Below are 23,506 nucleotides of genomic sequence, written 5' to 3' on the forward strand. Positions count from 1 at the left end.
ATTTTTCTTTATAGTTGGAGTCGGAGGATCGTATTCCAAAAGTATCGATTAGTCTTAGGATAAGAAGAAGGGAGTCTGGAGATTTTTGTTGATAACTTCTTCGGCAAAGGCACAATATGGGATTGAGGTAGATTTCTTTGAAGTAGACTTCAAAATAGACTTCTTAATAGATAACGTGTTTTATCAGCATATGGCTCATATCAGCATGTGGCCCACTTTCACCTCAATTCACACCTTCAAACCTATATTATTCAATCATTATTGAATCAATTGATTAAAACTATTAAGAATCTAATAATCTAGGATCTATTATATTGTTTTGACAAGTTCTTGAATTGTGACCTGGTTTTCCACACTTACTACAATACCTATTAGAAAATGCTTCCCCATTAGGATTTCCCTTATTTTGATGCTCATCGTGTTGAATCTGAATATCAATCTTTTACTGAGATAATATATCAAAAGCCTTTTGTTCAGTAAGTACTCCTCCTTGGTGTAATTGGGTTTTTTTTTGTGTGTCGATATTTGTTTAATACCTCATTTGTTTTTCGAAGTATATGAATCTCAGTATTCAAAAGTGTATTTTTATAAGCTAATCTCTTTATATTCTTAACTAGAATTAATATAGTTTCGAATATAGGTATAGGGGAGCTTGATTGATAACAAGTTATTCAAGATTTAATTAGTGTTGATTGAGAAAAAGTTTCAGTTGAATTGTAAGGGGTTTGAGAGATCTATTGGTTTAGATCGAAAAAGGGGGGAGTAGGTATACGAATTCGAATATCTAGTTTCGAAAGTACAGTTTCAGGATTAAAGGATATTAAACCTGCTCCTCGAAATCCTAATTTCACATTTTGAATTGTAATTGATTTTTCATATACAGTTTTAAAAGCTATAAAGAATTCAACCTTCGAAATATGATTGATATGTGTTTTGATAAATCCATTAATTTGATCATTATATGAACGTTTCAGATTGCTAAAACAATCTATATCAAGTGGTTGAGTTAAATGACTTGAATGCAGTGGTAATCCTAAACATACAATATCATTCTTTTTACAATATGCCTGAAAAGGATCTGATATATAGCTTTTATGTCTATCTAGTATTAATATTCGATATTTGCCCTTTCTTCGATTCTTAATATGCTTATCGAAATATTTCAACCATTTTAAACCTGTTTTATTATTTGTCCATCCATTAGATGTAGGTTTAATAATCCAATCCGCAGGAAAACCGGTTTCGGTATATTAATTGGAAAGATGGACTTGTCCCTGAACCACTAGAAATGGGGGTATAGTTTCACCCTCCCTATTACCACATATGATCGCTGTAGCCCATTCTCTATTGCCTGGTTGTATTGCCTTGCTTCTACCATTTCATTCAGTATTAGTTACTACTATTTCGGGGTATATTATACCCATCATAAAGCCTGTTTCATCAAAATTGTAGAAATCACAATCAAGAATACCATATTTCGCTCGTATATTCGAAACTAATCGAAATCACTTCTCAACAAGCTCAGGATTTTTATAGAGAGCTTTTTGAAAATTATAAACACAACTAAAATATATCTTTAATTCGATTTAACACTTTACAAATCGATACATTCAAAGCTTCCCAACACACTTTTCACCCCTCAATTCAAAAATATGATTTGTTATATCTTCCACATTTCTTAATTTAAATAGAAATCCTCTCTCGTCCATATCAATTATATATTCAGAAATGATATTCTCTTCTAGTTCTGAAAGATTGTAAGATTTATATCGATATTCAGTACGAGGGGATAAACCGTTAATTCTATGCTGTAGTATTATACACGGGATATTATATATATTAGCGATCTTTCGAATACTTAGTTTTTTGTTTTTTTGAATAGCTTTGATGGTAAGGAATATACAAGCTTTTTGATTCTTCGAATTCATCGTGGATTATTGATAAAACGCGTGTTGAAAGAGAAAGGTGTGAATTGAGGTGAAAGTGGGCCACATGCTGATATGGGCCACATGCTGATAAAACACGTTATACGTAATATTGAATTAAACACTATATCTATTGGGATCAGTATATTGTTATAATCAGGGACAACAGTTGTAGTAGAGTTAATTAAACAGCAATATTTGAAGTAATATATAAACATAAACTTAAAAGTTATTGTTGCCCAATTAATGATAGGGTTATAGCATTAAAGCTATAGAAGACCAAGGATTATAGAATCTGTATCGAAAAGATTGGTAATATAGAATAAGCCAATTTCTTTATAATTATTAATCCATAGATCTAACAATGTATATTGAGATAGGATATCAGAAGTCTTTCTATCTACAAGTAATAGATTGCGGGTAGTAGAGAGGGGATATATAGGGATATCAAGTTTGGATATAAGGGTTCTATCTATAAACCTATATCCCATGGCTCTACTATCTACTAAGCCAATAAGTAGAATAATCATATTAAACGCAAGGAAAATTTCCATTGAGATTTTAAGAGATTTGCTATTCATTATTCTAAGATATAAAGGATCCCTAGATATAACCGATCTTTTAATCCACAAAGGCAAACTTTCTATAACAAACCTCGATTCGCAATTATAAATCGAGATTAGTCTTTTAATATACTTAACTAAAGAATTGAATTTCCACTATCATCTAAATGTACAGAGCCTTCAACGAATCCGCTCAGATCTCTACTGCTAGTGGGGATTGGAAAGGTGTATCGAAATGGTGCCGCGGCAGTCAAAAAACGATTAGCAAACAGGAATGTATTTTGGTAAGTAGGGTTATAAGCATTGCGATAGGGTTCAGGGTTGTGATGGTAATCAGTAATAGGAAAACAATGGATATTCAAAGCGTATTGGTTTATAGCAAGGGAATGATTAGGGTATTGTATAGTTCCTGAGTTAATATTATATTTTATATCATTACATTGCTTTTCTTCACAATTGAATTTGATATAACCGGGCTTTTTGTAATAAAAACAGAGACCAAGATCTAGATATTGTTTTCTATTATAATATAATAAGGATCGCTAGTCTTAGCAAGCAGTATCCAATTGCATAGAATCTCCAGAAAGATCAGGCGTAAATATTACAATAGCGATAGCAGACTTCTTTTTATTAGGTTTTTTCTAATCACTAAAATTAATGCTTTAATTCTTATATTGATTATCAAGATGAATCTTTTTCTCTAAATCATTGTAGATACTTTGCCATCAGATTATTCACACATCGATATCAGCGACAGAAAGTTTATTGAAGCGGTTAACTAAAGTATTGATTAGTTCTTGTAAGATTTTGAATTTAAAATTAGCGATTTGTTATTTGGTAGTCTTCTTATATTTGATAATGAGCTACTTGAATTCAATAATAAAGTTATTAAATAGGGTTTTCTTCATTTTATATTTATTGTAATCCATGAAAACTTTGTGTAAGAGATTTAGAGTCTAGTATTGTTTATTTAATTCATACTAGATACCTACTACAATGTACCATCCAGAAAGCCAAAGATCGGAATTATACGCATTATCTGTAATTATATCAAAGTATATCTGATTATTTATATAAATAGAACTAGAAAGTAGACTAACAAGAAATGTGATTTTCTGAAACTCTGATTTATTTTTGTAATTCGCAATTAAACAGTAATTGATTACACTACGAAAAGTTGTATACTGATCTTAATGCTTTACAATATCTTGCTTATCACCACTAAACTTTTCGAAAGCAATGAGATATTTACAACAAGATGAAGCTTACGAATTATTGTAAACAATAATCTTCAATATCTCAATTATATTTTTCAATTCGACAATCTTTAATTGAACATTGATAACTTGGGCTTGAATAATGGCAGCTTGAACTTATAATAAGCCTGTAATTGATTCAATCGATTCAAATACAGCTTGAGTGATAATGAAGTATGCAGCGTTTGGATTATTGAATAGATCTGTAAAGAGAGAGATATCGGTTTCGATAGAATTGAGAATATGATTCAAGAAAAGGAACTACGGAGGTAAGCTAGATGCAGGCGTTTCTGGTATAAATGCTTGTTCACCTATTTTCAATACTTTTTGAGGCTCAAAACATCGGCGACAAGGTATACAATAGATCAACAATGAATGCAATCGATGCGATTGAAATAAGATGTTGGTGGGGCTTTGGAAATAAAATAAGAAATAAAGCTGTAATAATTTATTTGAAGATAATATAAATTATCAAGGTATAGGTAAAGACTTATATTGTATTATAAGAATAGAAGAGCTATAAAAGAGTGAAGCTCTACTTATAGGAAATAGGGCGTACTAGTATGCTGTGCCTGAGGCACGAAGGCAACTACAGATCATGTAGTTGGCGCCGTGACACTTAGATAATATAAGCTTATATATCTTTCTAATAAATCTTCTAGTAATATAAATCAAATAAATAGAAATTATTGGGAATCTATTATTATTCGCATTTAATTTTTTATATATCTATTAAACAAATCTATATAGGTTAGAGTGAATGTTATCAAACTCTTTTGAATTGGGAATATATTTACTTAATCGAGTGGTTGAAATAGATATAGTAAGTTCGGGAATAAAGTTAGTGAGAGTTTTAGGGAATACAGTTTTCAAATGAGTAGATATAGTAAGTGTAGATTTGGTAAGACAATCGAATAAATAGGCGTTTTGAGTAGTAACTTGTTTGTGCAGAGCGGTTTGAATATATTTGTAGATTAGGAATTCGGAAATTTCGTATTCAAATAATCTGTTAATCTTCTTCAGTTTGATATAATACACAGATGCTGACTGGAGATATTGATATCAAATCTGGGGGTCCTTCAATACAAAAACACTAAATTCCAAGGAGTCCCTAAACCAGCTAGACAGGTGTGGAATAATTATTGCAAAAGTGATATTTTAATAGATAAAAGCTATATAATATTACAAAATAAATAGACTAGATAAAGTTCTAATAACTTTGCCCTAATTTGATAAGACTATATTGATTTGAATAATAGATTTAGATTGAGAATTAAAATATAGTTCAAAGAGCTACAATATAGGATCTTCTGAATTGAAAATATATAAAATTCTCACAGCGAGCTAGCCCGATCGGGCTCTAGCTCGCTTGCGCTCCGGTGCGAGCGTTCCTTTCGGTCCTCTCCGATAGGACTAGCATATCACGTGAGCTCACATCGTGACAGTATGTCGTAATATTCGGGTTCATCTATATATCAAGTTGACCCTCACATCCACTCATGACATGTGTACGAATAAGCGCCCATATTTTCCATCAATGCTTAGAAATAAAGTCAAATATTAGTACATTCATTCGACCAGTCTATATTCATATATAACTATTCTAGTCTCTCCACACTACATCCCTCGATTCATTCATTTATTTCCCACCTCATCATCCCACTGCCCCCTAATTTTTTCTCCCATCAACATTTCCCTTACATTCATCCTCGCACTCCAAACCACATTTTCCGTAACCCCCTTTTCTCTCACATCCTCCTTCGTACTGCCCACCTTTTGAATATCCGAATCTCCACCTATCCAACCTCTGGCTTTATGATGTTGAAAGAGCCCTGGCGTAACACTTATACATCTCATTCCCAGTCTCCTTGAATCCCGTCCCCATCTACACAATCCTGCTAATGCATTGTCAAACGGTCCTGCTAATTTATCCACACTTAAGTCCCAGAGTACCTTTCTTGCGCCTTGTTGACTCAGCGCATATGCGAAAGTACAGATAGGACCTCCACTTATGTGAACCCATCGTGTGTAGGGATTTTGTGTGGCATTTTGGAATCCTTTGAAATGCATCGGAGGTGCGACAGTAGGATCGGAAGTTATAATATATTTGCGGGAGAGATGTGCGATTTCAGGAGAGGAGGGAGAAAGCGATTTATATTCGTCGAGAGTTTCGGGGAATACTTCGCCGCAATGACCAAGCCAGAGTAAATCCCAATTATCACCATAGGGAGAAACAAGATTTGAGGGTGTAGTGGAGGAATATTGAATGAATTTGGAACCGGCTGCAAAGGTAACGAGTTGAGATTTTAAACGGGTATCCCAGTCCATATCATCTTCAAAGATTAATGCGCTTGTGAGATTTTGTTCGACAATCCTAAGTGAGCAGACGCACATTAGCTTTTATACCAATCAGAAAGAAGTGAATGAAAATGAAAGAAAGGCATACCTCCGAACAGCATTCATGTGCCCCCTCCAACTTCCCAAATTTGACTCCCATAACTTCACTCTATCAGCACCATATGGTACAGCTTTATCCGAAACCGCTTCTCCCTTCACTCCATCTACCCATTCGATGTTGAATCCTGTCAAACTACTAATCAAAGTGAGAGCATCTCTCTTATCACTTCGCTCCGGTAAGCCCACTGCAAAGATCTTTTGAAAACCAAGTGTGCTGTTTGAAATATCGGAGGATGCATGAACTGGTGCGACTGGTCTGTATTTTTGAAGAAGGTCGGATGAATAGTGTGTCAAGTAGGAAGGTGTCGATGTATTGAGGAAGACGATGAAGAGGAGAATGCCGATACACAGGACAGTGAAGGGAAAAGCGCGAATGTGTATCATTGTGGTAGTTGAAGAAGATTGATCTGGCGAAAAAGAATCAAATGGACGTAGGTCATGAAATGTCAAAGGAAAGAACGGGCCGCGCCAGTGAGTCGTAATTACTGTACGATGACTTATTTCATACTCAAAATCAAAAACTGGACAATCAAGTGAAGTATGCGCAAGACTTTTGGATTGAAATGGAATGAAAACGAAAGTGAGGTGGTGCAATCTCAAGTACTGAATAAACTTCAAACGAGAAGATGCACCTTCCCGTCATGGCAATCCAAGGTTGAAAGCGGGTTTCCCGGACCTTCGAACCACGCATATTTGGAGGAAAGATACAGTCCAATAAAGAAGATACGGGTAGATATCCGAATTTAAAAACATTGATCTTTCTGCCAAACTTTGTATCAAATCTGCTCTGGCTCCCAAGTTTCTGAAATTCTCTAGGTGCTCAACTTCTCGAGATCGTAGACTTTCAAACTAAACTTGATATCTTGATATCTCGGGATCTCGTCCCAAGTATGCGGGAAGATACATGCTGTACTTTGGTTCACGTAACACACAATCCATATCCACATCCATACACTTTCAGTCATGAAGCAATGTGATGTTACATCCTGCACTTATGTATTTCGTATCGAGTTTTTAGTCAGTCCTTTAGACTTAAGAACTGTGAGATGGATTATATTCATTTGACCACTCTACTTGAATTGTCCTACTCATCTGCGTCACAGGGTGTTTTCTACAATGTGAGATCACAACTTACTTTGAACTTCGCCAGAAATCTGTCTATGTTTATCAGCACATATTCCTTTCATGGAATTGAACCTGCCAACGTCGAACTTCAAACCGGTCGGATAGCTGCACTGTCAATTACAATGCTGACCATCAGTCTTGTTCTGTACCGAAGTGATTCAAATCGTAGTAGGTTGGAAAGGATTTGACAGAGCAAGCATGTGAAGGCCGTGAGCAATCTTCCTACCGTTATCAAGATACCGGAGGGAGATACATCACAGTTCTAGTCTTTTCCTCCTTTACAGATCCTCCCATCTGTCTAGTAAGGTACATCATTGACAACTTTAATGCACATTGGATGGCTACATGCAATGTATTGTAATGACAGCTGGTATATGGTGATAGACATGCTATATACTAGGTACATATTAAAGCATGCTTGAAAGCATACATAGCTTGTACCCCAGGCCACAGCGCTCCCTGATATTTCACCACCAACAAAGGGGTAAACGGCTCGACAACCTCTTCACGCGCCAACGTGGTGCTTTATCGTGGATCAATTGACCGAATAAAGATGTCGGAGAAGCTTACCGAGGAGACTCAAAAGAACATCTACGAGAGAGGCTGGTACCATGGTCAAAGAGAGTGACATCATAGGGAGAACATAGCTTGTAATTATCTCGAGATTCTATACCTGGCAAGAGTTTTTGGAGGTAGTACTCGACAAGTACATATAAAGGTTCATAGCGAGCCGGAATGCTACAGTTGCGAACCAATTACCTTCTAAAATATATCGGAGTCTGTTGTTTGGCGTCAACGGACTTCGAGTGGATACACTGCGAGCCGATTACTTTCTAGATGATATCCGGAATCATCTTAGCAATCCATCGTTTTCTGTCAGGAGACATCCATGTTAATACAATCTTTATCGCAACCTGATGTTAACCTGGGTAGATGTTCAAAGAAATCAATCGGTCAAAGTAAGACTGCGGTTGATGATCACGAATTGAACTGGTGGACCTGGACATTCCAACTTGATAAAGATGGTGATATGGAAATGGGATTTTACTAGCGTAACGTAGTTTACACCTATTTGAGTAAGGTCGACGCGCTGCTGATGCTCGTAATCCTTCCAGGTTCTACGATATACCGGTGCCGAGACCCCCTGTGAACTAAATATAACCTTGCTTTGATGGAGTCCTTCGTACGAAGAATGACAATTGTCGTTGGGAATCAATCTGGGCAAGAATGGGGGAGAATTCGAGTTTGTTGGAGAAATTGATTTATGTACTGAGTATCAGCTTCTACCAATGAAATCCCGATGATCTCTTCTGTTGTAAAGTGCCATAAAGTGTGTAGTCGAGTAGAAAGAAGAGAGTCTGATATCTCTCTTGGGGGCCGCCGTCCATGCCCCTCTATCGTCAGATATCGTAAGATCGGCAACGATAGCCCACTCAATGCAACCCTAAATCGATCCTCGTACATGAACATTGGCGCCATTGTTCTTTAGGATTTTCCTGGCATGCTGGCATGAATCAATCTTGATGGATACAAGTAGGTACCAACCAACAAACAACCACGAGTAGATGCGAATAATTTATCAACTTTTTGTAACTTGTATATAATTTTTCGAGTCTATTCTAGAGTCAAACTACTCAGGTAGAGAGCAATAGATGAGTGGTGTTCAAATGTTCAAATGTTCAAATGGAATACTAGGTAATCATACTCACAACAACAATAATTAAATCCATCTGGAAAATCCGGTCCCCAACATTCGCATTTTACCTACGTCACAGCCTCGAGCCTTATCCGCAAAGGGAAACACATGATTTAAACTTCTACATCGGACATATCACTTATCGATTGCGAACGACCAGAGACACACGAGACCTCACCATATCAACAACTGTACCATTATTCTTGATCAAATACTCGTACTCTCGAATACAATCTCTACCAACGACGATATTAATGAACTATCGCAAGAACGAGAATCTTTGTCATGATGCGAAGCAAGCAATCTTCATCGCTGCAAAAGACATACGATGAGTGTTATTTAATTTGTTCGACGGCTGTATATTTCGAAGGGCAGGTTAGTATAGACATGCATCTTCATCCGGAGAATCTCGATGTTGGAAAGAGAAAGTACTAATGACTCTATTTCTACACAGGGTAATGAGGCAGAAGCTTTAAGATCATGGCGGTCGGCTCTCGATCAAATCTATTATCATAATGCATATCGAGTTCCCGCAGGCTATACACCCAAATCAGAAACCGAAAAGGCTTTGAAGGATAGTCTGAGGTCGATGGAAATGCAATGCAAAGAACGTGTCGATTTATTGGAAGCGCTCAAAGCCTCACGGGAAGAGAAGAACAACGGAGAGAAGACACCACCGGGAGAAACTAGCAGCGGCAGTGGGAGTGGAAGGCTCAAATCATTTTTGAAGTCTTCACGCGCTTCCTCGGATTCTCAACGCCCTGCTATAACAGGTATGAGTAATACAATCGGGGAGGGTACAATTCCCGCGGTCAATTACGATGGTCTGCCGAAACCTACCCCTCCTCCCTTACCCCAACGACCTTCGATGGCCCCCAAAAATAGTTCGGAGATGGCGGTTGTTGGCGGTGGTAGAAGTATGTCAAGTTCTTCGATTGCATTGCCAACAGCATCATCGAGGCCGCCCGCTCCAACATCTCATCCATCAGTCCCTGCACCACAACATAAAATGTCGAAAGAATCAAGAAGTCCTAGTCCCGAAAAAGGAGGAAGAACAATGCTTCAAACATTAAGATCCGGCGATTCCAAGAAAGGCAAAAGTTCTCGTTCAAACAGAAAGAAGGACGAGAATCCTATAACGAATAAAGCTGCTACCCTGGCATGGAATACAATGGGCAGAAAAGGGAAAGATAAGGACAAATTGGGCCGTTCGCAAGATCCGGAGACTGACAGTAGTACAACAAACTTACCTGGTGATAAGCCCAGCTTTTCAGATCCAATCAAAGGGAAGCAAGTGCCTCCGAATCCAGTCCGATTTGATAGCACAACAAGAACTCTGGTACCAGATGTACGACCGCCGCGAAAATCACCACCAGATTTATTGACAGGCTTGAACGATATGGTCGGAGCTACAGGTCAATCAAATGGATATCCTTTTCCTCCAACAGATCCAGGTCAACCAGGTGCCGTTGCTGGACATTCTCTCACCACTGCTACCATGAAAGACGTGATTGGACTTGATTCTCCACTCATACCACAACCTATTGAGCCCAACCTCGGGCCATCGTTACAACCACGACCAGCCGAACCTTCTGCTTCCACGTTCTCGCAGCTCAAGAAGGGACCTCCGCCACCTCCACCTCACTCAAGACACCCAGGTAAATTTGAACCATTAAAATACCCGACGTATCTCCAAGAGTATCCTGATACGATTGCCAAGAAAGGCAACCCAGACAACCTACCGGTACCTCAACGTCGGAGACCAGCTCCCAGAGTAGATTCGAACGCCGAACTTTCAACATCATCAAATCGCTTACAAAGAAAACCAGTATCTGCAAACACTTCCTCACCAAGACGTATAGATGATAACAAAAAGTCACGAGGGAAGGAACTTAGGCGAGTACACGGAGATGATACTTCGTCTCAGAGTGCGAATGATGATACCAGTAATGAAGAATTGCGAACTCGGCCTAAAAGGAAGCAAAAGCAGGTGGTATCGCCAATACTTGTCGATCCTACAACCCCAACGTCTGAAGAGTCTAATGACTCTGCCACGGATAGGATTAAGAGTGCATGGGAGGAGAAAGTCGAACATCTCATGAAGAATTTGCCGAAAGGGGTTGATGAAGGGGCTGCTAAACAGATTTTTAATGAGATTGTAGTTCAAGGTGATGAGGTACACTGGGATGATGTTGCTGGTCTGGATGTTGCCAAGAATGCGCTCAAAGAAGCTGTTGTTTATCCTTTCCTACGACCGGATCTGTTTATGGGCCTTCGCGAACCAGCCCGTGGTATGCTATTATTTGGTCCCCCAGGTACTGGTAAAACTATGTTAGCAAGAGCGGTCGCCACCGAGTCGAAGTCTACTTTCTTCTCCATCTCGGCTAGTAGTTTGACAAGCAAGTTCTTGGGTGAGTCCGAAAAACTTGTCCGAGCATTGTTTTCTCTTGCAAAAGCACTGGCACCAAGTATCATATTTGTCGATGAAATCGACTCTCTTCTTTCTGCACGATCTGGAGGAGAGCATGAAGCCACAAGGCGTATTAAGACCGAATTCCTTATCCAGTGGAGTGATTTACAAAGGGCTGCAGCTGGTAGGGAACAAACAGACAAGGAAAAGGAAAGGGGGGATGCTAGTCGAGTACTAGTACTTGCTGCAACAAATTTGCCTTGGGCAATTGATGAAGCTGCAAGACGAAGATTCGTGAGAAGGCAGTATATTCCTCTACCTGAGGATGAGACTAGAGCCAAGCAATTACATACTTTATTGGGACATCAAAAGCATGGGTTGAAAGAAGATGATATTGATCAGTTGGTCAGATTGACCGATGGTAAGTTCTGTTAAGTTCGTTGTTGAATATTTCTAACAATAAATAGGATTTTCGGGATCTGATATTACGGCATTGGCCAAAGATGCGGCCATGGGACCTCTACGATCTCTCGGAGAAAAGCTTTTGGAAATGACCATGGATGATATTCGACCAATGCAAATTGAAGACTTCCAAGCTAGTTTAGTCAATATTAGACCCAGTGTAAGCAAGCAAGGACTACAAGAATTTGAGGATTGGGCAAGGGAGTTTGGTGAACGTGGAGGTTAATGTCAAGGTCAAGGTCAAGGTCAAGGCAATAATTGAATGGCATGTGTATATGTATATGACTTGGTGTATCAATATTTTAGCTTTTGGATGGATTTGGGGCTCGGTATACAATAGGGTCATGGGTTTAAGGAATCCGGGAGGTGCATGGAAAGGTTCTTGATAGCTGGAGGGCATAGGCGGGATCGGGAGTTCAGAGTCTTGAGCATGGAGTCCTGTGTGATAAAAGCTGGGTTGATTGCCATTACGAAACATACCTTAACGTACTCCATAGAAACATTACTTGATGCGCTCATTTCCCATGTCATTCTTTATACATGATATTTATGATACAATCCCATCTTCATACACTTCCTGCACACGGATATGTGATACACCTTGAACGCCAAATTTTGCATATGCACCCATCTCCAGATCCATTTTCCTTTTCACTGCCTACACAAGCCTTACTTCCTCCCCATTCCCATTCGCCGACTCCTCGGCCTGAATCACCTCATCCTTTGGCTTCTTCCCCTCCGCAAAGCCCTCCACAAACCACTCACTCCCTTCGATCCCCCTGGGATCGCGCTCAAAGCCCCAGCGACTCCAACTCCCCTTGCGAATATGCTTTGCCATTAACTTGCGCTCGCGCTCGGCCATGCGTTCTTCGGCGGTGGGGATGGGGGGACGCTCGGAAATGGGACGGCCGAAGGGGGCGATGATGGAGGAGACGACGTGGTGCACGGTTTTGGAGGTGCGGTGGCCCGGGGTGATGGTTATGATGTCGCCAGTTGTGAGGGAGGAGCGGGGGTCGTGGACGAGGAGGTGGGTTTTGGAGTTGAATTTCTGGGAGGGGGGGAGGGGGGTTAGTTTGGTTGGTTGTGGGGGGGGAGAGAGAGGGGGAGAGAGAGAGAGGGAGGAGGAAGAGGGAGAAATACCTTTTGCAAATGCTCATTCCATATTTGGGTTCCGATCCTTACTTTGACGGTTTTTTCCATGAGACCGCTCGATACGACGACGGCGTTTATTTGCCGCGAGGCGTGGGCAGCTGCTTTGACTGTTTTTTGGATGGGCATCTTGGGTACTTGTGGATTGGGGAATGGGTAATGCGGGAGGGGGATCTTCGAGGTGTTTGGATTGCTTGATTGATTGATTGTATTGTGCTGGACTGGACTGGACTGGACTGGTTTGTATAATTAATTATTAGTTATAATTTTGAGAGGGGAAGGTGAGTTTTTCCGGTTCCGAGGGTGGGTGGGGGGTGATTGGTTGGTTGGTGCTTGGGTTTTTTGTTTCGACAGTGTAGGTAAGGTTACGCAGTTTTCTGTATGTAGGTATGGATGGACCCTTGCACTAGGTAGGTTGGAATTAAGACTGTCTTGCACAGCGATAATTGTGGCGTTGCTTTCATGAAAGGAGCGAACCCCCGAGCCCCCACCATAATAACCTTATGGATGGATATGACGTTTCTGCCTTACTGTACGGAGAGTAGAGCAAGAAATTGGGAATTGTCTGGGTTATCTATCTCCTTTGTTGAAATTAATTACTAGGTAGGTATCTGGGGTTTTATGGCGACACGGTCTTTTTCTAGAGTTGAACACTATTATACATGGGGAGAGGATTGTTTATGGGTTTCGCGATATTATTGTTGATGTAAAGAGAGATAGGGTACTGGTGTTAAGGTTATGTTAAGTAATGGTATCGTTATGTACCTAGGCAAGGTTGAACAAACAGTTCGTCTAATCTCCATCTCCACCGTGACATGAAGAAGAAGCAGCAGAAGTATGCTTTCCTTCACTTCGGAAGAGCATACTTGGGAGGGCTTGAAGATTTATAACTGTTGTATTATATTATATGTACGTACTAGGTACTTTTGAAATATTTTAATGGTTCAGCATGTACTTACTCTGAAGGTTGGATATGTCCCAATATCTAGTACTCATTTGATATGAAACTTCGTTTTCTTTCTATAGTCTGCCTCCACGGCAGTGGCCCCCGGAGGGCCAGCGGAGCGTCATTTATTTCAAAACTTCAAAATCAAGTTTCCAGTAAGACTTCTCAGGAAAGAAAGTCCTAGAAAATGAATGAATATATACATAAAGAATTACAATAGTAAGAGTAAAAGAGTGAGTTAAAAGTAAAACAGGATTTCAGTTCTTTAACTGTTGGTTTGAGAAGGATACAAAAGACGGAGTACTCATGTATTTGTAGATTCTAAATATCTATATTATATTCAGTCTAAAGAGTTAGCTATGTATAAAAAGTCGTAGGTCTTATATAGGCACTATTGAAAGAGTTAGTCTCTTTTGTATTCGCTTAAAGCTTGATACAGTAGCCATTGAATTGAAGTCATTCACCTCACCTACGTTCATACAATGTTGATGAACAGACAAGGGAAGAAATATAGGGCTGAAGGCTACTTAGTGAGTCCCGCTAATACTACCTAGGCAATACGGCTAATTCTAATGTGGCTAATGCTAATGTGGCTCGTGGATCACCACAAAAACTAGGGAGTCTACTAGTATCAACATGGATTGACCCATTTTTGTTCTTTTCGGTCTTTTAATTGGTTTACACAGGCGAGGACCTCTGACAGTGACTTCTTTTCCTATCATGTGACGAACGCCTCAATGCACACGCTATGAGCAATCGGTATGTACCGGTAACAGTAGTAGTAGTAGCAAATTCATAATCGGTTCAGTCTACGATATCTATAACTAATAAGACTACCTACACTAATCATATAATGCGTCTATGTGTTTCTAATTGAATAAAATGAATGGATTCTTTTTTTGATTAGTTTTAAAAAGAATTAGTAGAATACAAAATACTATAGTTGAAAGTCACATGCACACGCTAGACTAAAGGCGAGGCTGTGCACCTCTACGGCTTGAGGTTACCTATTACAACCATCATGTTCTTTTTGCCTTGTGATACTAAAAAAATATAAGAAACACTTTCCCCTTCTCTTTGAGATTTGGATTCAATACCACCTTCTTTTGATAGTGAGCACATCACCTTTTTGAGCTTAGAGATAGGGTTTAAAGACACAAGTTATTGATTGCAAACGAAGACAGCAGGATGTTTATGTTAAGAAATGGTGTGTAAATAAATAGTCCGCCCCTCCACTTTACCCCTCATTCGATCTTCATTCAAGCTTTTTATCAGCAAAGCGCAAACTGAATATACAACTTCTTTTGCGAACAGCATCTAACATATACAACAGTCGGTAAATTGATCTTTGGTGATACATCCAAAGAATCTTTGATCGAGCTACCCCAAGGCCAACTTTATCTCGTTCGACCCCTATCACCCAAAGGATACTCCGAACTTATATTCCGCGACGCAGCAGCGAGGATTAGAAGAACAGGTCAGGATTTTCAATATCAGCTTGTGATTCAAAGAGCCTACGAAGAAGGCGAAGAAGAATTATTGGACGACGAGGCTGCGGACGACGAAGACGGCACTGCAGCTTTGACTGGGGAACGCGACGAGAAAACATTCCTCTTAGACGAAAGTTTACATTTTCGGTCGGAAATTCGCGAAGGCGGTGAGAAAGTCCTTGCTTGGAGAGATTTGAGCGGTGACGCGGGCGATTTATACGAATTTGTTTGCGACGTTTCGATAGAGAATAGTCAGGTTCAATCATTTGAACTTACAGCTGTTCATTGCCAATTTGAGAGAAAATTCAGGAGAAAATATTTAACCGCGACCGAGGAGGAGTTGAGTCAATTTGCCTTCGAAGAAGAAGACCCAATTCCGCATGCTAGTCCACCTACGAGCCCTCTAAGTTTGAGTCCTGTACAATCGTTCCCGGCTATCGATCAGGCAGTTACTAGAAGTACGGCGAATTCTGCATTAAAGGAAACCATGAGTCCAGTTACAAGAGGATCAAGGGCGCCACCCAGAAGTCCATCACCGGTTGAAAAGAGCCCAACGAAGGCACCGGCTGTTGCTAAGCATCCTGAGGCTATTTCTGTGTTGGCAGAGGAAACTGCCGAATTACATTTATTCGACTTCATTTCTGGAACATTTTTGAAGCAAGATGACGAGGTTACAGCAACGGTTACCGAGGTTGGAAATTGGCAATATTGGTTACAACTTAGCAGCAAGGATAGAGACTGGTTGGGTCAAGCTGTGATTGCGGATATTAATCCAGTTTTCAATTTTGAATACCTCTCCTTCATTTTCAACGCTTACACAGCCGATCATCAAGCTTATTCATGGCTTCTTCGATTCAAAGATCAAGAGACAGTGACAAGATTCCAGGAAGGTTTGATGCAAGCTTTGTGGGAACAATTGAATGAAATTAAGTGGAACAACAGTAAGGAAGATGAGAGAGAATATGTTCTCGAGGCATTCCAGGATCTCACTATGGAGGACGCTCCAGATTTTGTCGAGGGCGATGAGGAAGAAGAGGAAGAGGAAGAGGAAGTCGAGGATCAAGACGATGGACAAAGAAGCGAACATTATGATTCTGATGAGGAAGATGATGATGTTGTCACCAAAGACGATGATGGAAATGTTAATTCACAACTTGCGGTTGGATACAAACACGATCGATCGTTTGTTGTTAGAGGATCTAAGATTGGTGTCTTCAAGCATACACCTAATAACAATCTGGAGTTCTCGACCAATATTTCAAAAGTCCAAGCACCAAACGGCAAACTCTTTCATCCAAAGAAAGTTATGCTTCACGCTGAGGATACGAACATGATTCTTCAAGATGGAAACAATCCAAATTCGCTTTACAGGATGGATTTGGAGTATGGAAAGATTGTTGATGAATGGAAAGTTCATGATAATATTCCTGTCAACACCTTTGCACCCGAAAGCAAATTCTCTCAAATGACAGGCGAGCAGACTTTCCTTGGTCTTTCTCGAAATGCTCTTTATCGTATCGATCCTCGTCTTGCAGGCAACAAACTTGTCGATTCTGAACTCAAACAATACGTTTCTAAAAATGATTTCTCCGCTGCCGCTACCACAGAAAAGGGATACATCGCCGTCGCTAGTAACAAGGGTGACATCCGTATGTTCGATCGTCTTGGCATCAACGCGAAGACTCACATTCCAGCTCTTGGTGAACCTATCATTGGTCTAGATGTCAGTGCCGATGGTCGTTGGGTTTTGGCTACTTGTCGTACTTATCTTCTTCTCATTGACGCCCTTCAAAAAGATGGTAAGAATGAAGGCAAACTCGGATTTGAAAAATCTTTCAGTAAAGACTCGAAACCTCAACCACGTCGTCTTGGTCTTACACCAGCTCACGTCGCCCAATTTCAACATGAAACTGGTGTTCCTCTTTCTTTCACTCCAGCTCGCTTCAATACCGGAGAGGGGCTCACCGAAACATCTATCATCACCGCTACTGGTCCTTTCATCGTAACGTGGAATATGAAGAAGATCTTGAGAGGCAGCAAGGATACTTATAGTATTAAACGTTATGCTGAAGAAGTCAAGGCGGATAATTTCAAATACGGTAGTGATAAGAATGTTATTGTGGCATTGCCAAATGAAGTGAATATGGTAGCGAAGCAAACCTTCAAGAAGCCAACAAGAGAAAGTATTGCAACGCCACACAAAGTTGGATGGAGCAATGGTAGAAGAGATAGTGCGAGAATTGGAGGTAGCAATAGTGGAAGATACAAGTTGGGGAGAGAAGATGTGGTTAACAGTCCTTATTAAGTGGTTGTGTTGCGGATTCTGAGCTGGGGCAAATAAATGGATGGTTTAACGCTAAGATGGAGCGTGGGGAGTTTTTAAGGCTTTTTGTGTTCTTCTTTTCTGGAATGATGAATTTTCTTGAGTAGCTTGCTTTCATTAGCTTGCTTGTTTACTTTTCATTTTGGGGAATGAATTTGATTCAAAGTGCGTTGAGTTTCATGATCGTCTTGTGACAATCAGGCTCAAGAGCAGTTTGGTGGGCAGAACGGGACAGATGAATCAGGACGATTAACAGGAAGAGATACCATGGGTATTCATACTTTTGAAAAGTATGATGGTGCAGCTGGAATATCGGCGGAGAAGGCACACCAGATGTTATTTAGTATGCGGAGTTGGTAGCTAGCTTGCAGTAGTTAGGAAGCACACAAATGAATTATCAGTATTACTATTATTTGGGATTTGTTGTTTTTTGTGCTTGTGCGTTGGAAGATTTTGTCTAGGTATATGTTGATTGTGTGTGCGGAGTGTGATGAATAACGAGTGATGAGGAACAAATGGGTAATATCTACATATTGAAAGGTCTATCTGCAAGTTCTATATCAGGAAAGTTAACAATCACATAGCACAGCATAGCAAATCTCGACGCTCTCTTCTCCGCAACCCCCCAACTCCAATCCCAAACCCGCCCCTCAAATCAAAATACTCACCGCCGTCCTCTCCGGCGCCAGCACCCGATACAAAACCGTCCCATCATCCACCCCCAACGTAATCTCATTGACAGTCCCCTCCAACGCAACCAACTCCTCATAAAACCTCCCCGCCACCTCCTCCCTCTCCCCCGTCCCATCACTCTCCCCCGCTACCCCGCGCACGCTCAACGCATACTCCAGGAGCGACTGATCATCCGCCACAACGCTACTCAGCAGATACGGGAGATGCGACGCGAGCAGCCAGGAGCGCGGCTCGCGCACAGGAAGGGAATCGATGAGGTTTTTCTCCGTATAGGATTCCAGTTCGTGCAGGGAGGAGGGGAGAGCCGCGAATAGGGCAGAGGGTTTGTTCGGGACGAAGGCTTGGTAGTAGTCTTGCAGATAGTTGACTGCGGTGTGTTGGGTGCTGGCGATGTGGATGCACATTGTGACTGCGTCTGTGAGTTGGTCGAAGGTGGTGAGTGTTGGGAATGAGGAAATGTTCGCTCCCTCTTCGCTTTGAATCTCGCGACACCAGTTTTGGAGTTGCGCGTCGGAAGAGACGGCCCCGTCGGAGGGATACGCAGACCGCAGCATGCCGGACACGAAACGTCGGAGGGTGTACCAGATATGTTTCATGTTGCGCGCGTAGGCATAGTTGTGGAATTTGGGGGCGTCGAGTTCGGCGAGGGGAAAGCCGCGGGCGGCGAGATCGTGCGGGATGTAGCCGCCGACGAAATCGAAGGTTTCGTACTGCGTGCGCACCATCTGGAGACTGCCTTTGGAGGGGAGCCCGTTGATGTGCACGATGACTTGGGGGATGAGACTTGCTCTTGCGGCGGCGTTGAGGGGGAGGGTTTTGAGCCAGTGGGGGGCGAGGAGTTGGAATACGGGGTGGGTTTCAGGAAGGTGGCGGTGGGAGGAGATGATGATTCCTTCTTCGATGAGATGGGTGTGGGTGAGATGGGAACCCAGTTCGTGGGCGTGCCAGTCGGATACTTGGGCGCATTGTTTTGCGTAGCGCCAGGGCCAATCGGTTGCTTCGTGGGTTTTGGGGGATGAAGGGGAAGTACGCTTGTTGAAGAGAGTGAGAGAATCGGTGATATTGGCACGGTAGTCTAGGATTATTGCAAGTGGATGGAGAGTACCATTTGGGAGGAGACTATTTGGGTTAGTACGATTTTATTTTATTTCATGATGGTACGAAATTTAGTGCGAAATGAGAAGAGATGACGGTTAGCCCCACGTAACTTTCTTCATCCTTGCGGAACGGCGCGGCTTGGGCTGACTGCAGGGCTGAAGACTTTCCAACTTATGTACGTAGGGGATACGAAGTCATGTCGTACTTTGTCCAATCAGGATTGATTGTGCAAATGACGGCGCTTACGAGATGAAGCTTACAGCTGACAGCTCGCTCTCGTGCTCGTGCTCAACATACTCTGCAAAGAGATGAAGAAGTGAAAATGTAACTTAACGCAATAGAATAAACGAAACAAAATGTAAAAAACAAGCAAGTCAAAAAGGAAAACACAACACTCACTGAAAAAGACTAACACTCGCACACCCAAATCTCTTCCCATCATCACTTTTCAAATCCTCCTTCTGTGCCACCCCCGCAAACTTACGGAAATAGCTACAATCCTGCACATACAATCCTCCCTGCCTCTCTCCCTCCTCAATAACCCTCAAACTATCTCTTTTCTCCTGCGCACTAGCTGCCGCCTTGAACCTCTGAATCCATTCCTTCTCTGCCTTTCTAATCGTCACCGGATTTACCCCCGTAAATTGTTGTTGCGCGTATACTTCATCACTATACCAATCTTTTCGCGTCCCTATATTGGCTACTTTTCCAATATCTCTTCTTTCGTCAAAGAGTTTTTGGTTAACACTTTCGATGAGAGCGAATGTGCGTTGATTTGGTTCATCATAGGCGAAATCGAGAAATTTTTCGGGAATCACTTTTTGCACTATGGGAGCTGTGGCGAAGAGTCGCTCTGGTTGAAAGATTTTAAGAGAGTGAAGGAAATCAACTTTGGGTTCAAGACTTAGATGAGGGGGGTAGCCGTCTGAACCGGGAGTTTGGAATTGGAAACGCTCTTTCTTCTCTTGAAGGGAGATGGGGGCAGTAGGAAGGTGAGATTCCAATTGATGAACGTCGAAGAAAGAAGCGAATCTATCATTGGTCAGTTACTTGACTCTTGATATTGAATTTTGGGGGAATCATACGATTTGTTGACTAGAGTATAAACTTCTGAAACTGCTTTCTTGGTCCCGATATATGTACCCGTAGCAAATTTAGCTTCACCGGAATCTTCTTTCAATTTGTTGTGATCATGTTCTCCAGCGAAGATAGAATGAGCAAGAAGTTCTGCCTTGAGAACTCCATGATTCCATTCAATGGGGAAGCGTTTAGGCGGTGGAGCCTCATGTTTTCCATGATGTAGTATATTTTCAACTTTTTGAAATATGCCCGGCATGTTGAAGAAATGATTGAGAATCCGAACGAGCAAATTGAAGATGAATGTAAACATTCGTGGGAGAGACAGAGAGAGTATGAGGCGGTTATAAATCGATGTCTTATACCGTAAAAAAATGACAAGGTGCAACAGAAGGAATGATTGTATAATACACAAAGATATAAACCAAAACTAATTGGTATATTTACTTCTCAAGAACGAGGAAGAGAGGAAATTATGTAGTAAAATCATGGCTGTGCACTGATATTGCTCGGTGTGAAGAGTGGTGGCTCCAGGGCTGACTTGTCTAAAATATTACATGTTGGGTCCTAGAATGGGATAACAGTCAGCAAATAACTCAGCTGAAGCCCCAGTTCCATAACTGCTTATATCAGGCTGATGCAAATTCGAAAATGCGCAGACATGTCAAATGGTGACCGAGTATCTTATGGTCGGTGTCAACAACCAAGTATGCCAAGATTCCACATAGCTCAAGTAACCAAAATTTGATCATGGATTTCCTCATTGAGCAACACAAAAAGTTTCATTACTTGCAGGTGCTATAATTTCTATTTTGCTGTAGAGCTTTTGTATAGCCCTTCGCTAATTTCATCCATGTTATTACTAAGAATGTGAGAGGTAAGTGAGGTCATGCTAGGTCGATTCCTCGAATTTCCTAGATTACTCGTTCGCCAGTGGTGGTTCGACCTTCTTGTAAATCGCCAGTAACTCCTCGCTGAAATCATCCAACATAATAAGCCGAAATTGCTTTCCCCATCGATTTTGGAACGACCGTTTTTTATATTCATGGTTCAAACCACTGCTCCAAGCCACCAATTCAACGTTCCATCCTTTCAGAAGCGCCCTCTCCACATTCTTGAAAAATCCTCCCGAGTATTCGGCCTCGGCCCCATCTCCTGTTGCCAAGACAATGGTTGACGGTATCGGGTAATCGGCCAAAGTTTCGAGCATTTTCATATGTAATATTTCATCTACGCCCTGCTCGACAAATCCAGATTTCGTGGATTGTGATGAGATGGGAGTTTCAGGTTTACTCGATTGTCCAGTAAGGTATCCATTTCCTTGTCCCCCTCGCGCTTTTTCGATTGTGTGCTCCCTTGCTTTATACACCCTCTTAAGAATATTGGTTTCGTAGCCACACGTCTCAGCCTCGTTAAAATGAGGTGCTGAGTCTCTGTCACTTGATCTGGATCCAACCAAGATTCGTTTAGCAACAGGCCGATTTCTCTCCAGAATTGATGCTAGTGAACAGTATGAGAAAGGTGGACTTTCAACCATCCTTTCACTCTCAGGAAATCGCCGTGCACTTTTTAAAACGTTCTGGAATCCAATTATAATGTTGCTGAAATCAACAAATACATGTATGTCTTCCTTATTTGAAGACCTGACTGCTTCGTCGAGCCTCAATTGATATGATAGCTTTTTAACTATCCTGATCCACTTTTCTTCGCGAGTCAAATCGTGAAGAGGATATATGACGCCCTTTTTGATGACCGTATTCTTATTTTCGGGGGTATCAAAGATAACAGGACCATTGCTGAAGTGTTTTGCAGATTTCGTCCGCAAAGGTGTTTCAACCTCTGATTCAAGTCCGCTGCTCTCATTCTCATCCGTCCATAGATCAGACAATACCTGCCTGCGTGTCTGTTTGTGTACTCTCGGTGATTGGATATTGAAAAGACAATCGGCAGGAAAGGGAGATCTAACATCTGTTTTCGTTTGAGAGATTTGCCTTATCGACGTCTCTTCCGGGAAAGATATCAAATCTTCCCTGGACTTTGCTCGTGTCCCCCGCTGTTGTAGTTTCGGAAATTTCGTACCTTTAACCTTATCTTTCCATCGTACCGTTCTTGTTTTCGTAACATAGTCTTGGTAGATATCCGGAATATCTGAATCATCCGTCGCAGAAGATGGCAGACTATTAAGATCAGAAAAGAGCCCTTCAGAAGTATAAGAAGATGGTGCTGACTCATTGGGTTCAGCATCAGGATCTTGACAAGTTGTCGGAGCATCGACACCCAAGTGATTCCATATTGGAGTGAAATCACCCAAGGTACGTGCACTTCTGTCTACTAATGAGGGCTCGTCTTCAGGTAGAAAATAGTAAGAATATGGTAAATCGCTGTTTAAAGTCGAAGTAGAAAGGAGATTGTGAAGCTCGATGGCACAAGTCAGGTCCCATGGCTGGGATGTATGGGATTCGGTCATGTAATTAACGTGAGGATCGACCTAGCAGAAGATGCTCAAGCCGAAGAAGTTATCTTAAGTGTAGTATCTGATAGGGTATTGAGACTATAAGGAGGATTGAAGTTAGTGATCTGATCTGATAGCTCTGATAAGAAGTACAGTGGCAAAATAGCAGTTGCCGTTGCGTATAACTTACAATGAACTGGGAAATGATGTTTGCAAGTATAATCATACTTCTCGCTGTAGATTTTGATGTTGCCGTTGTTATCTAATATGGATTAAGAATGAATGATACCAAGTTGAAGTTCAATGAAGGTAAATAACAATAGGTTAATAAGTACTTGCATTGCAGTAGATGGAGGCGGTTTCTTCTTCAAGAGATCGAATTCG

The 23,506-nt window shown here is 41.1% G+C and overlaps 6 protein-coding genes across 6 annotated transcripts; 2 read left to right on the forward strand and 4 right to left on the reverse strand.

The window, feature by feature from the left end:
* Window positions 1–5,379: 5,379 nt before the first annotated feature.
* On the reverse strand, window positions 5,380–6,585 carry EAF02_011794 (uncharacterized protein; the record flags this gene model as incomplete). The annotated part of the gene is made up of 2 exons (XM_038907841.1): window positions 5,380–6,118; window positions 6,191–6,585. 2 exons carry the CDS (start codon window positions 6,583–6,585, stop codon window positions 5,380–5,382), a joined length of 1,134 nt encoding a protein of 377 aa, XP_038752350.1.
* Window positions 6,586–8,749: 2,164 nt separating this feature from the next.
* Window positions 8,750–12,291, forward strand: EAF02_011795 (uncharacterized protein). Its single transcript, XM_038907842.1, has 3 exons — window positions 8,750–9,397; window positions 9,477–11,853; window positions 11,900–12,291. Exons 1-3 carry the CDS (start codon window positions 9,308–9,310, stop codon window positions 12,118–12,120), a joined length of 2,688 nt encoding a protein of 895 aa, XP_038752351.1. The 5' UTR covers window positions 8,750–9,307; the 3' UTR covers window positions 12,121–12,291.
* A 261-nt stretch (window positions 12,292–12,552) lies between these two features.
* EAF02_011796 (uncharacterized protein) lies at window positions 12,553–13,172 on the reverse strand (the record flags this gene model as incomplete). Its single annotated transcript, XM_038907843.1, has 2 exons — window positions 12,553–12,942; window positions 13,035–13,172. The coding sequence occupies 2 exons, from the start codon at window positions 13,170–13,172 to the stop codon at window positions 12,553–12,555; spliced, it is 528 nt and encodes a 175-aa protein (XP_038752352.1).
* A 1,888-nt stretch (window positions 13,173–15,060) lies between these two features.
* On the forward strand, window positions 15,061–18,214 carry EAF02_011797 (uncharacterized protein). The gene is made up of 2 exons (XM_038907844.1): window positions 15,061–15,196; window positions 15,323–18,214. The coding sequence occupies exons 1-2, from the start codon at window positions 15,178–15,180 to the stop codon at window positions 17,782–17,784; spliced, it is 2,481 nt and encodes an 826-aa protein (XP_038752353.1). The 5' UTR covers window positions 15,061–15,177; the 3' UTR covers window positions 17,785–18,214.
* A 238-nt stretch (window positions 18,215–18,452) lies between these two features.
* Window positions 18,453–20,983, reverse strand: EAF02_011798 (uncharacterized protein; the record flags this gene model as incomplete). Its single annotated transcript, XM_038907845.1, has 3 exons — window positions 18,453–19,614; window positions 19,993–20,625; window positions 20,679–20,983. 3 exons carry the CDS (start codon window positions 20,981–20,983, stop codon window positions 18,453–18,455), a joined length of 2,100 nt encoding a protein of 699 aa, XP_038752354.1.
* A 606-nt stretch (window positions 20,984–21,589) lies between these two features.
* On the reverse strand, window positions 21,590–23,137 carry EAF02_011799 (uncharacterized protein; the record flags this gene model as incomplete). The annotated part of the gene is made up of 1 exon (XM_038907846.1): window positions 21,590–23,137. The coding sequence occupies one exon, from the start codon at window positions 23,135–23,137 to the stop codon at window positions 21,590–21,592; it is 1,548 nt and encodes a 515-aa protein (XP_038752355.1).
* Window positions 23,138–23,506: the final 369 nt, after the last annotated feature.

This window comes from Botrytis sinoallii, assembly GCF_014898435.1.
Source record: "Botrytis sinoallii strain Bc 23 chromosome Unknown BSIN_036, whole genome shotgun sequence".
NCBI lineage: Eukaryota > Fungi > Ascomycota > Leotiomycetes > Helotiales > Sclerotiniaceae > Botrytis > Botrytis sinoallii.